The sequence below is a fragment of the Zingiber officinale genome, chromosome 5A (genome assembly GCF_018446385.1).
Source record: "Zingiber officinale cultivar Zhangliang chromosome 5A, Zo_v1.1, whole genome shotgun sequence".
Classification (NCBI taxonomy): domain Eukaryota; kingdom Viridiplantae; phylum Streptophyta; class Magnoliopsida; order Zingiberales; family Zingiberaceae; genus Zingiber; species Zingiber officinale.
Genome location: NC_055994.1, coordinates 3,221,294 through 3,235,594, shown reverse-complemented (window position 1 = coordinate 3,235,594; position 14,301 = coordinate 3,221,294). Strand labels below are relative to the sequence as shown.

The following is a 14,301-nucleotide window of genomic DNA, read 5'->3' as shown; positions in this document are numbered from 1 at the left end:
TCTCATATCCTAAGTCGAGCGCATAGGCCGCTCGACCCCCTTTATACCCTCGCCCCTATTTTGGCCGAACGGACAACCCCCTCGGCCCTTGGCCCCTGCCGAGCGGACTCCCGCTCGGCCCTTCGGTCTTCCTGCCTTGGCGTCGGAAACATGAGCCCATGGATGGGCTTATCTATAGCTCCGTTCGGACCTACCCATCCGATCGGCTCGGCCATCCACCGCACAGCCTTTCATCGGTCCTCAGGCTGAGACCCTTCAGGAAGTGGGTCCCCCCTTCTTACGGCCGGATCACTTGCCTTCCCTTCAAGTCTAGTCGAGGGAGGCAGTGAGTCCGACTGACTGGACTATATGTGTCCGAGCGGGCGGTCGCCGCTTTTCCGTAGCTTATAATATCACTGGGGCCGTCCGGCCCTTCTGCCAAATTTAGCCGCTCGGCTCTTTATTTTGGTTGTCTTGTCGCTTAATGTTGACATTTGCTTGTCTAGATCTCCTCGAAAATTATGCAAATCCTCTCCATTAAGTCGGAGCATGCGCGGTATGGGTGCATTAATTGCACTCGGTGATAGGGCGCCACGTGTCGACCCTTGTGTGGCGGCGGCGTCACTTACGATGGGACGCACCCGTTTGAAATGGACGACCCGATGGCATCCTTGTTTCTCGTGACCTGGATCGGACGGCGGAGGCTGACCGGCCTCGACCTTATAAAGCCTCCGTCCCTTTCTTGGCCGTATATTCGCTCGCGCGTTGCCTTCTGCTTCGTTCTGTTGCTGCGGTCTCCGGCGATCTAGTGTCTGGTTTTTAGGCGGAGATCACCTCATCGGTGATTCTTTCCACCCGTTTCCTTCCCAGTGAGTCCTCTGCCTTCACTTAATAGGTTTTCCCTGCGCATTTCGCTCCTTTCGTTTCCCTTCCTTTGATTTTTTTTTTTTTCTGAGATGGCGAGTTCCTCCGAACCCGCTGTTAACATTTCGGGCCCCTGGTACCTGACCATGGAGAGCCGATTCGATGAGGAGCATGCCCAGCGCCTTGTTCGGACATACGGGCTTCCTGATGACCACGAAATAATTATAGCCGGCCTGTCCGACCGTCCACATGACCCGCCGATCGGCTCCATTTGTTTCTTTTTAGACCAATTCCAGGGCGGCCTTAGATTTCCTACCCATCCATTTATTCTGGAGGTTTGTAATTACTTCCGCATCCCGCTCGGCCAGCTTGTGCCGAATTCCTTTAGGTTGCTGAGCGGGATGGTCGTCCTCTTTAGGTTGCACAGTATTCCTCTTGACCCTAAGATATTCCATTTCTTCTTCTACCCCAAACAATCCGAGCCGGGCACTTTTATCTTCCAAAGTAGAATAGGCTTTAAATTTTTTGATAACATGCCGACCTCCAACAAACACTGGAAGGAGTTTTTCTTCTTCATCCGACTTCCCGATCGGCCAGCCTTCCGCACCCAATGGCAGACCGCCGTGCCGACCCAGCCGGAGCTTGGCAAGTTCAGAAGTAATCCAGCCTATCTTCATGCGGCGAACTGGTTGTCCGGCCAGCGATACAAGATCGACCAGTTGCTCTTGAAGGGGGTGCTATATATTTTCGGATTATCTCCCGTTCGGGCGAATCTCCCCTTCCGCATGAGTAAGGACTCTTTACTCTCTTAGTCTTTTTTGTCTAACTGATTTTAATTTCTTTCACTGCAGCTGACGTCATGTGGCGATCCAAGGCTACCGCTCACTTGAAATTGAAGTCTGTAGAAATTGAAGCGGCCACCAAAAAGGAGCTCGCCGAGCGGGGTTTAATCTCTAGCCGCCCGGCAGGTGCAGGAGAGGGAGGGGCACAGTCCGCTCCTGAAACAGAAGCTGCCTCATCCGCTTCGGCGGCGGTTGAGGCGGAAATCGATCCTGTTTCCTCGGCTCCCGCCGAGCTGGGCGTTCCCCAGGTTGGAGATCCGCCTTTGGAGGTTCGGCGGAAAACCCAAGAGGGGGAACCACAGGCGCCGATCGGCGTAACTCGCCCGACCGCACGCCGTCACGGATCGGGACCCCTATGGCTTCGCCTGCCGCACTCTTCGGCTCTCCTCCTCGACCTCGCCGCCGCTTACGTCGGTTGGGCGAAACTTCCACCATAGGGAGTCCTCGATCAGGCGGCCGCGATCAAGAAGCGCCGTCCTACCACCCTACTATCAAGACTACTCTCCGATTCCCATCGGAGGAATATTTGCTGTCTGCCGATCGGCCATCGAGCCCCGTTCACGAAATAACCCTGACTGGTCCGCTCGCCAAGCTCTTCGAGGACGCCCAGATTCAGGTGGCCCTTATGACGCCCAAGCAGCTCGGCGATAACAATATGCAGCAGGCCACTCAGGTAAACCCATCTTCATTCCCGTGTCATGCTATTGTTTGATTCCTGACATTATTATTTCCCTTACAGCGCTGGGCTGAACAAATTGCCACTAGCCATCGGCTAGCCGAGTTGGAGGGCCTTCTGGAAAAACTCCAAGTGTCGGAAGGTCCCACGGCCGAGCGGGAGAAACAAGCTCTTGAGGCCGAACAGAAGAAGGCTGCCGACCTGGCTGTTGAGGTAGCTCGGCTAGAGGACTTGGTGAAGAAGCGTGACAAAGAGGTGAAGCGCGCCGGTAGCCGGAAGAGGCAGGCGATCGCTGACCTGGACAGAATGAAAGTAGATGTCCATGCGCTAAATCAGCGATCTAAGGATCTGGAGGCCCAGCTGAACGCCGAACGGGAGGTCCGCTCTACTGAATGCACAAAGGCTGAAGCAAACTTGAAGGCCCTTCAAGATTCCTTAACTGCTTCCCGGGCGTTGCTCAAAAAATACAAGGAGGGAGAGCCGAGTCGCCTAGCCGTAGCGCGCCAAGAATACATCCGCTCAGAGCGATTTGGCGAAAAGTTTGGTGGCAACGTCTCCTCAACCTTCCTCGAGGTGGTCAAGGTCACCACGGCGTACTTCAAGAAGGGGGGGCATCTTCCTGCTGACCTGAGCATTCCCCCTCCTGAACTGGCGGCCATGATCGACGACATCCCGGACACCTTTTTTAATTTTGAGGATCCGGAGTGATGTGGGTTATTCAAGCACTTTTTGTACTTCCTCCGCTCGGTCGGATGTGAAATTTTTGTACGTGCCGTTCGGCATAATTTTTCTTCTAATGAAACGATGTCCCTTTTCCTGTCTTCTTACTCATTGTCCATAATATTCTTCTGTTTGCTTAACATTAATGCTTGTAAAATTTTCGCCAGTCGTGCTCTTAAGCTTTCTCCCTTACGCGTCCGATCGGCTTGGCTCATTGCATAAAGTGCGAGTGAGCAGACCTACTCGCTCTGCACGTATCCTGCTTGCGTGGAGTCAATAGACGCCGAGTGTCGAAGGACCAACCCCCCTTTGGGCCTGAATGCTTTAATATTTATAGTTTCCGCAGTTTCTTACTCCGATATCCGTTCTTCCGCTTGGTATATTTATAGCCGATCGGCGCGGCTCTCGATTTTTAACGACGGTGCTCGTCGGCTTTCCGCTCGGATTATTTATAGACGCCGGCCCGTCTCTCGATTTTTAACGACGGTGCTCGTCGGCTCGGATATTTATAGCCAGTCGGCGCGGCTCTCGATTTTTAACGACGGTGCTCGTCGGCTTTCCGCTCGGATTATTTATAGACGCCAGCCTCGATTTTTCACGACTGCTCGCCGGCTCGGATATTTATAGCCTGCGGCTCGATTTTAACGACGGTGCTCGCCGGCTTTCCACTCGGATTATTTATAGACGCCGGCCCGCTCTCGATTTTTAACGACGGTGCTCGTCGGCTCGGATATTTATAGCCGGTCGGCGGCTCTCGATTTTAACGACGGTGCTCGCCGGCTTTCCGCTCGGATTATTTATGACGCGTCCCTCGATTTTTAACGACGGTGCTCGCCGGCTCGGATATTTATAGCCGGCTGCTCTCGATTTTAACGACGGTGCTCGCCGGCTTTCCGTTCGGATTATTTATAGACGCCCGCTCTCGATTTTAACGACGGTGCTCGCCGGCTCGGATATTTATAGCCGGTCGGCGGCTCTCGATTTTAACGACGGTGCTCGCCGGCTTTCCGCTCGGATTATTTATAGGCGCGGCTCTCGATTTTAACGACGGTGCTCGCCGGCTCGGATATTTATAGCCGGGCGGCTCTCGATTTTAACGACGGTGCTCGCCGGCTCGGATATTTATAGCCGATCGCGGCTCTCGATTTTAACGACGGTGCTCGCCGGCTTTCCGCTCGGATTATTTAGACGCCGGCCGTCCCTCGATTTTTAACGACGGTGCTCGCGGCTCGGATATTTATAGCCGGTCGGCTCTCGATTTTTAACGACGGTGCTCGTCGGCTTCCGCTCTGGACGCCCTCGATTTTTAACGACGGTGCTCGTCGGCTCGGATATTTATAGCCGGCCGCGGCTCTCGATTTTAACGACGGTGCTCGCCGGCTTTCCGCTCGGATTATTTATAGACGCCGTCTCTCGATTTTTAACGACGGTGCTCATCGGCTCGGATATTTATAGCCGGCCGGCGCTCTCGATTTTAACGACGGTGCTCGTCGGCTTCGGGGATTATTTAGACGCCGGCCCGTCCCTCGATTTTTAACGACGGTGCCTGTCGGCCGGAGCTTGTCGGCGCGGCTCTCCGGTTTAATGTCTGGGCTAGACGGCTTTAGGGCTAACTCCTTACCAGGTCGAGCGACCTTGGCCTTCCGTTTCGCAGAGGATACCCTGTGCTATCATCCCTCTACTTCCTGCATCGCAAGTGCATAGGCGACCGAGGAGCATATACAGTTACATTTAGCGCACCTTTCACTCAGTGTGGAGAACGTATTCCTGACCGAACGGCTCAGGGTCTGCTTTGTCGAGCATTTTTGCTAAGATAATTTACCGCCGTCCGAACGGTATAGGGCCTTCGACCCATGGTAATGTCTCATTTTCGCTCTTTTGACTCTTCATTTCTGCATTTCAAGCATTCAGTCGAAAAATGAAGTACACCGAGTGATTTACAGTGATACACCTTTCATCCCGCCCGGTAAGGCTGGAGGTGGTTCGCGCTCCACGGTCTATCTAACTGCCGACCGTCCTTGTCCTCCAAATAATATGCGCCCGAGCGGAGCTTTTCGATGACTCTGAAGGGACCGGCCCATGGAGCTTCAAGCTTGCCGACGTCGCCAACCGGCTTAACTTTCTTCCAGACAAGATCGCCGACCTGGAATGATCTGGGGATGACGCGCCGGTTGTAAGTTTGCTTCATCCGCTGGCGGTATGCCATCAGCCGAACGGCTGCCTTCGCCCTCTCCTCTTCTACCAAGTCCAGCTCCATGTTTCTTCGTTCGGCGTTGTCGTCATCGTAGCTTTGGATCCGGATTGAATCAACGCCGACTTCGACTGGAATGACGGCCTCACCGCCATATACCAAATGGAACGGTGTGACTCCTGTCCCTTCTTTTGGCGTCGTTCGGATGGCCCACAAGACGCTCGGCACTTCATCCGGCCAACTCCCTCCCAAATGGTCGAGCCGAGCGCGCAGGATACGAAGAATTTCCCGGTTGGCGACTTCAGCTTGACCGTTGCTCTGAGGATAGGCCACGGACGTGAAATGTTGCTCAATGTCGTAGCTCTTGCACCAATCCTCTAACATCTTCCCTGTGAACTGCCGCCCGTTGTCGGACACTAGTCGGCGGGGGATGCCGAACCGACAAATGATGTGTTGCCAGATGAATTTTTTAACCATTTGTTCAGTAATCTTTGCGAGCGGCTCGACCTCCACCCACTTGGAGAAATAGTCTACCGCCACTAGTAAAAATTTCCTCTGCCCGGTCGCCATCGGAAATGGACCCACAATATCCATTCCCCATTGATCGAACGGACATGAGATGGTTGATGCCTTCATCTCCTCTGCCGGTCGATGGATGAAGTTATGATACTTCTGGCATGAAAGGCATGTAGATACTGTCAGAGCGGCGTCTGTTTGTAAGGTTGGCCAAAAGTATCCGGCCAAGAGGATCTTCTTGGCCAACAAGCGCCCGCCCGGATGTCCCCCGCATGATCCTTGATGTACTTCCTGGAGGATGTAAGCTGAGTCTTCCGAGCTTACACATTTCAGCAAAGGACGCGAAAAAGCTTTCTTGTAAAGCTGATCTCCGATGAGTGTAAACCGACCGGCTCTTCTTCTAAGGAGCCGGGCTGCATATTCCTCAGATGGTGTGGTGCCCGAACGGAGGAATTCTATAATAGGTGTCCTCCAGTCACTTGGAAACGTGAGGCCTTGCATCCGGTCGACATGCGCTACCAGCAGTATTTTTTCAATTGGTTGCTGAAGGGCGACTGGCGTTATCGAGCTCGCAAGCTTGGCTAACTCATCGGCCGCCTGGTTCTCCGTTCGGGGAATCTTCTGAATAAGCACCTCTCGGAAAGCAGCTTTGAGTTTTTCAAAGGCCTCAGCGTAGAGTTTGAGCCGAACACAGTTGATTTCAAAGGTGCCGGAGAGCTGCTGAGCGGCCAACTGTGAATCCGAATAAAATGTCACCCGACCGGCTCCCACATGTCGTGCTGCCTGCAGTCCGGCTATAAGGGCCTCATACTCTGCCTCATTGTTAGTAGCTTTGTAATCCAGCCGGACGGATAGGTGCATCTTTTCTTCCTGAGGTGAGAGTAGTACTATTCCGATCCCACTTCCGAGCCGAGTGGAGGATCCATCCACATATATTCTCCACATAGCTTCCGGCTCAAGCCTTTGCACTTCGGTCACAAAATCAGCCAAGGATTGGGCTTTAATCGACGAGCGGGGCTGATATTGGATGTCAAATTCACTTAATTCTGTCGTCCACTTGATAAGCCGTCCGGACGCTTCTGGATTCAACAGCACTCTTCCAAGTGGACTGTTCGTCCGGACAATAATGGTATGAGCCAAGAAATACGGTCGCAGGCGCCGAGCGGCTAGAACTAAAGCAAAGGCCAACTTCTCGAGCCCAGTGTAACGAGATTCAGCATCTTTTAAAATGTGGCTTAGAAAATACACCGGCTGTTCTTCGCCGTTCGCCCTCACGAGTGCTGAGCCTACAGCATGCTCAGTTGACGACAGATACATATAAAGTGACTCACCCCCGACCGGCTTGGCTAACACTGGTAGAGAATTAAGATATGTCTTCAACTCTTCAAATGCTCGGTCACATTCTTCATCCCACTGGAATTTAGTAGCGGATCTTGAAGAATGGCAGGCTCCGGTCGGCGGTTCTGGAGATGAATCTCGATAGAGCAGTTATCCGACCGGTCAACCTTTGCACTTCTCTTGTATTTCTTGGGGGCGGCATGTCTTGCAGTGCTTTAATCTTGCTGGGATTTGCTTCAATTCCCCGCTCGGTCACTATATACCCCAAGAAACGCCCTCCTTTGGCTCCGAACAGGCACTTTTGGGGATTTAGTTTGACTCCATATTTGCACAGCGTTCGGAAGGTTTCTTCCATATCCTTGAAAAGATCGGCCGCTCGGGCGGATTTGATAAGAATGTCGTCCACATAAACTTCCAGATTCCTCCCGATCTGCTCCTTGAACACCTTGTTCATCAAGCGTTGATAGGTGGCTCCGGCATTCTTCAATCCGAACGGCATCACGTTGTAACAATATGTGCCGTCAGCAGTTACGAAGCTTACTTTTTCTTGATCTTCCCAACGAGCGGTACTTGATGATATCCTTGGTAAGCGTCACATGCAAATTAGTTCGCACCCGTGGAGTCCACCACTGATCTATCCGGGCAGAGGATAAAAATCCTTGGGGCATGCCTTGTTCAGATCTCGAAAGTCGATGCACCCTCCACTTGCCGCCTGCTGGAGACCAAGACTACGCCCACTGAACCTCGCGTATGTGGGCCTTCAAGTTTTTCCACCTCTGCGGGATAATGGCATTCGCCGCGCTAAAGTCCCTTTTCTCTGTTTCATCGCCGAGCGTCCGGCCGGACATGCAACTCATGCTGCGCTAGGCTTGGGAAATTCCGGGTAATTCATGTGTCGACCGGACGAAGACATCATGATTTCGTTGGAGGCATTGAATCGTTCCTCCTTCTGTTCTTTCTCCAGATCAGAGGCGATAAAAGTCGTGGCCTCCGATCGGGTCGGATGGATCTGGACTTCCTCCTTTTCATCATAAATTAAAGCAGGAGGTTTCTCGGTTATGGCGTGTACCTCAATTCGGGGCGCCTTCCGAGCGGAACAAGCTTCTGCTCGGATCATCTCTATATAGCACCGCCGAGCTGCTAGCTGATCTCCCCGCACTTCTCCTACTTTGTCCTCCACGGGGAACTTTATCTTCTGGTGGAAGGTTGAGACAACCGCTCGGAATTCGCCGAGCGCCGGTCGTCCCAAAATGACGTTGTAGGATGAGGGAGAGTCGACCACCACGAAGTTTATTGTCCTTGTCCTTCTGAGCGGCTCTTCTCCCAGCGAGGTGGCTAGCCGGATTTGTCCGACCGGCTGAACTTCGTTGCTCGTAAACCCGTCATGGGCAATAGCTCGGCTCGATCTATTTGCAGCCGATCGAACGCCTTCTTGAATATGATGTTGACAGAGCTCCCTGTCAACAAATACGCGGTGAATGGTGTAATTTGCTATTACCGCTTAATGAGCGTCGTCATGGGGCACTTCTACTCCTTCTAAATCTCCGGCCCGAAGTACTTCCGTCCACTTGCCCGCTTCATGACCGCTGTGGATCTGCATGCCGAACGCCCGCCTTTCTGCCGGTTGAGTCTCCTCCGGCCCTCCAGAATAACGCGATCTCGCCCGGAAGTATTGCTCTGCTTTCCTCCTCCCGAGCGGACGGTCGAGACCGTTCTCTGGACGCCCGGATTCTCCTGCCTTGGGGATCGGTGCCGATCGGGCGTCTGGTGATGTCGCCTCTGCGGGTCCGGTCAGCTTCATAGGTCCTTTGTCTTCCGTCGATGGGAGGAGACGTTCGGCTCTCTTGGGCATGGGATTAGTCACGAAGACTTCGACAATCCCTCGTGTTGTGCGATCCGATCGTGGAAGGAGCAGAACAGAGGGGTCCACTTCTTCTTCGGTTTGGGCCGAGGCCACCTCTTGTACGTGCGATCCGACGTGAGGATCGAATTGCTTCGCCCTCGGTCCTCTGGGTGGTTGCTGAGCGGCGTGCCCGCTCGCTTGGAGTTTCCTTTTTCCGAGCGGCTTGTGCTTCTTCCACATTTATATATTCGTTGGCGATGCAACATGTGATCATAATCTCGGGCGGCTTTCGGATGAGCGATCGAAAGTCACCATCCGCCAGCCTTGTGTGAAGGCGTTCATCATCGCCTCCGATGTGGCCGTTGGGATGTCCATTGCCACTTGGTTGAATCGTTGGATGTAAGCCCGGGCGATTCCTTCGATCCTTGATGGCGAACAGGCTGACACTTGTCTTCCGATAACGCCGACTCGCTAGCAAAGTGGTGGAGGTAGGCCGTCGGAAATCCTTGAAGCTTGTGATAGATCCGTTCGGCAACCTCCGGAACCACCGCTGAGCCGATCCCGAGAGTGTGGTAAGAAAGACGCGGCATTTCACCCCATCGGTGTATTGATGGAGCGTGGCTGTGTTATCAAACTTACCAGATGATCATCCGGTCCGTTGTTCCGTTGTACTCGCCGATCGCTTAGGGCACGTAATGCTTGGGCAGAGGGTCTCGTAGAATAGCCTCCAAAATTGGCGGTTGGCCCGCCGGGAGATGAACCGCCGGGAGCCTTACCTTTTCTCATTATCCCGCCTTGGTATTTCGTCCAAGAAGAACCTCTATCTCTTCGAAATGGTGCGGCTCGGTGCGAAATAAGGCCCGTGAAATGCGACGTAGTCGGAGGTGCTTCCGCCGCCACTGACGCAGATGTCGCTTGTTGCTCCGCCCGCTCGGCGGCTGTTTTTGTTCAACAAGTTTGGCGGCCCTTATCTCGACCAAAGCGTCGAGCTCTTCCCTCGAAAGCGTCACCGTGTTTTGTCGTCCAGCTTCGTCCATTGTTACCGATCGGATGCAGGAGCGTTCCCACAGACGGCGCCAATTTGATCCTGTCCGAACCGGGAATCAGTGGACGCTGGGCACGTGGCGCTTCCTGCTAGATCCTCGAATGCTCCGGTGAACCTGCAACGAAACCGAGCCGGGAGGGGTATCCCGGCGACGGCCCTCCGACGCTCAAGTCAGGCGAGGAATAACAAAAAGGTGGCTTCAAAATGAAGATGTTTCATACCTCCAGTGGAGAAATGGAAGCCTTATATAGATCTCTCAAAGAAGCCTGGGCGTGCCAATCAAAGCAACCACCTGCCTTTGACCATGCCCAGGTATGGGTCTGTCAGAAGGGCCATGTCTAAATATGGATCTGTCAGGGAGACGTCCATGAGACCATACTGCTACGGTATCAGCCTCTCCATGATGTGACGGCAAGATCGTGCGATCTTGTGTACGGCCTAATCATTAGACATGCTTCGGCTGACATCTCATATCCTAAGTCGAGCGCATAGGCCGCTCGACCCCCTTTATACCCTCGCCCCTATTTTGGCCGAACGGACAACCCCCTCGGCCCTTGGCCCCTGCTCGGCCCTTCGGTCTTCCTGCCTTGGCGTCGGAAACATGAGCCCATGGATGGGCTTATCTATAGCTCCGTTCGGACCTACCCATCCGATCGGCTCGGCCATCCACCGCACAGCCTTTCATCGGTCCTCAGGCTGAGACCCTTCAGGAAGTGAGTCCCCCCTTCTTACGGCCGGATCATATCTAATATTTCATCTCCTTCTATCTTAAGATAGAATCAGTTACAATTCTCTCTTCACCTTTTATCTAATAAATAATATTTTGAGTTACAATTGTAACTATCATTATTCTCTTTATTTTGATAAAACTATTGTGTTATATATCATGTTACCATATTTGTGAATACTTTTTTTATAAAATTTTAAAGATAATTTGTATAAATCCACAGCCATATATGTGAAGCTAAATTGGTCAACTAACTACAGTAGTGAATAAAAAATATTTGACAGCCACTGTAGAAGAAGATATTTTTTTTGACTTTATCAATATTTGACCCTTTATCTAATATTTATCCATACCCAACTCAACCATGTCTGGAGACAAAGATTACTTGAACTATATAGTAGTGATTCACGAGTGTATTAGTATAAGAATAAAAAATAATCTGCATTTTATTCAGCCAACGATTCCAGTTAATATCAAATTAGATTAGGTCTGGTTAGGCATTTTATCCAACTAATGAATCCACTTAAAATCAAATTAGATTAGGTCTGGTTCGGCCTTCAAACAAGGTGGCTGAGAAGTAGTAGTCATGCATAAACTTGTACATTCGACAACTAATCAAACATCAATTTGATAACAAGCCGACCGGTTACCTAACACGAGATGGTGAAGCCAATTTATATCAAATCACATGGACTTATAGATGATCACATTTTTAATTAACATAACACTCACTTAAAGGACTCTTTGAATTCAGAATCTTTAGTTTTTTAAAAGGGAAAAACAGTCGACATGACTTAGTACTCTTAATTATAGTCTTTTTTTATCTGAAGTAGATGATGAATAGATGAAATAAATTTAGGGCTATAAGAAGATAATAGGAAGGAGAAGAAATTTCTTTTTTCTATTTTTTATTTATTCTATTGAGAAAAGTGAATATATACTATATAATTTTTTAATTGAAGAAAGATATATATATTATTTTTGGATATATGAGTTAAAAAGGATATATATGTCATGAAGAACTATGTTTTTTTTTTAATTTTAATAAAATAAACGATAAAATTTCTTCACTATAATATTTTTCTTTAATTTTATTTGTCGCTATCTTAAGTAAACAGAGTACTAGTCACATCATGCATGGTTAACGCGTAGGTATATGAATAATTAATTTATTTATTGTTGTGCTTGGTCTCAGTCAAAGCCCATTTTCCATGAGTCAAACGCATATTCAATTAGCTGGTGAAAAAAAAAGTGCTCGCCGTAGGATGATCTCATTTATTTTAATAGGATAAATCACAATCACTTATTTAATTTGATCCGAGCGGCCTTCCTAAGAGATATGAGATCATTTAAAATAATATTTATACCGGTCAAAAAATCAAATCATATCTCACTAATCACAAATCTGCTCGATTACCAACTAGGCTGAAATTGAATTAGTAGGTGTCGTTAAGTGTATTGGATTTTATGTGGGCCCACAAAGCTTTATCTGTCCATACACTTAAATAATTGATATGTGGCGAATTCTCTAGCGTGTTGCTCCAGAAATTTGACTTCCCTCCATTGCTGACTTCTGACCCATCGAGAGGAGCTTAATTATTCAATTATAGCGGACTAACAAACCCTCACTTCTATAAATTTGAAACAGTCACGCGCAGAATCTTAGGCATTCGAAGAATTAATTAACAGAATCGATCATGGAGAAGCTGCAGCAGGCCGCCACCATCTTCCTCTTCCTAAGCTTGATTAGTTTCTTAGCAAATCTCTCGACAGCGGCGGCCGCCACTTCGCGGGCGGTCTTTGTCTTCGGTGACTCCACCGTCGACGTCGGAAACAGCAACTTCTTGAGTGATGCACCCAAAGCCAACTTACCCCCTTACGGTGTCGATTACCCTGGCCGGATTCCCACCGGCCGGTTCAGCAACGGCTTCCTCGGCGTTGACTTCGTTGGTAATTGATTTGGCAAGTCTTATAAATATGTGATTCATTGATAATTGCCAAGTCTAATTACGATGCTTTAATTAATTTTGTGCGATAATTAAAGCCAAGGCGGCGGGGTTACGCAGGAGCCCGCAACCTTTTCTCTCTCTGGATCCGAACGCCCGTCACGGGAGGCGAGGAGTAAACTTCGCCTCCGCCGGCTCCGGCGTTCTCGACACCACGGTGAGTGATTCATGAAGAATTAGTGTGATGATCTAGTTTATGATTGCTTCAATAATGTTGTATCAATCAAATTAAATTCCTTTGCAGGGGAGGTACGTCGTGAGGATGACGCAGCAAATACAATACTTCTCCACGTTCGCCGGGAATCTCACGGCGGCAAAGGGCGCCCGGTCCGCCGCCACCTTCTTGAACAAGTCACTCTTCTGCGTCAGCGTCGGGAGCAACGACCTCTTCGCCCGCTCCGCCACCCTCATCCCCGGAAACAGCACCCAGAAGGACGAAATCGTCGCCGCCGTTCTCCGACAGTTTGCGGACCAACTGCGGAGCCTTTACGAGCTCGGAGCGCGAAAGTTTTCGGTGGCCGGGACCGGGCAGATCGGGTGCGTTCCGGGCGTCAGGAGGGTGGTTCCGGGGAACGCGTGCAGCCAGGAGCTGAATGATCTGTCCCTGAGGTACAAGACCGGCACGAGGGCCCTGTTGGAGCAGCTCGGCATGGAGCTGGAGGGGTTCAGATATTCATTTTCCGATTCCTTCGAAATCGGTAGCCACATCCAGTCGGATCCCAAGAAATACGGTGAGTGCGTGGGTGGGTGGGTGGCGTGCACATGCATGCAGCTTCGATCTCATCGATTCAATAAATCAATATATTGATCAACATGCTAATTAACAACGCGACGTTTGCCGCGTACGGATGGATCACTGAACAGGTTTTACGGAGCTGGCAGCTGCGTGTTGTGGGTCGGGAAGGTTGAACGCGGAGGGGCGGTGCACTCCCAACTCCACGTACTGCGGCGACCGGAATCAGTATTTTTTCTGGGACGAAGTCCACCCGACGCAAGCGATGTACCGGCTGGGAGCTCGGCTGTCGATCTACGGGCCACGCCAGTTTGCTTACCCTGTCAACATCCACAACTTGCTGAAGAATTAATTAATTAATTAGAAAATTTATATGGTCTTTTAATTGTCATAATTAATGTCGGGGAAAAAAATTGAATTAGTTGGAATCAGAAAAATTAAATATTTATTCGTATATATTTATGGTTTTGAAATAATTAGTAATGAACATGATTGAATTCAGAAAAAAAATATGTATACTAATTAAAAAATATATATTCTTTTATTAATTTAGAATTTTGGATCTGATATTATAATTAGATATATATTCTTGTATTTATAATTGGATTACGTTTTTCGAAATCAAGCAACATTTCAAGGTATGATGCGGTTATATGAATGGCCCACACCGCGGAGGGTCAGCACCATGGCGGGGTCAAAGTCAAGGTCCACTCCCTTATATCATCGGTCGGTCAGGCAACTCCCTTGCCCGACCGAGATAATTAAAGAATGTCCAGTTCGATATCATCACAGCTCGGTCATGCGCCGAGCTTCTGACGCTT

At 50.2% G+C, this 14,301-nt stretch overlaps 1 protein-coding gene across 1 annotated transcript; it reads left to right on the top strand.

The window, feature by feature from the left end:
* The first annotated feature begins 12,410 nt into the window (after positions 1-12,410).
* On the top strand, positions 12,411-13,966 carry LOC121979280 (GDSL esterase/lipase At1g71691-like). Its single transcript, XM_042531244.1, has 4 exons — positions 12,411-12,691; positions 12,786-12,904; positions 12,992-13,478; positions 13,612-13,966. The coding sequence occupies exons 1-4, from the start codon at positions 12,439-12,441 to the stop codon at positions 13,830-13,832; spliced, it is 1,080 nt and encodes a 359-aa protein (XP_042387178.1). The 5' UTR covers positions 12,411-12,438; the 3' UTR covers positions 13,833-13,966.
* Positions 13,967-14,301: the final 335 nt, after the last annotated feature.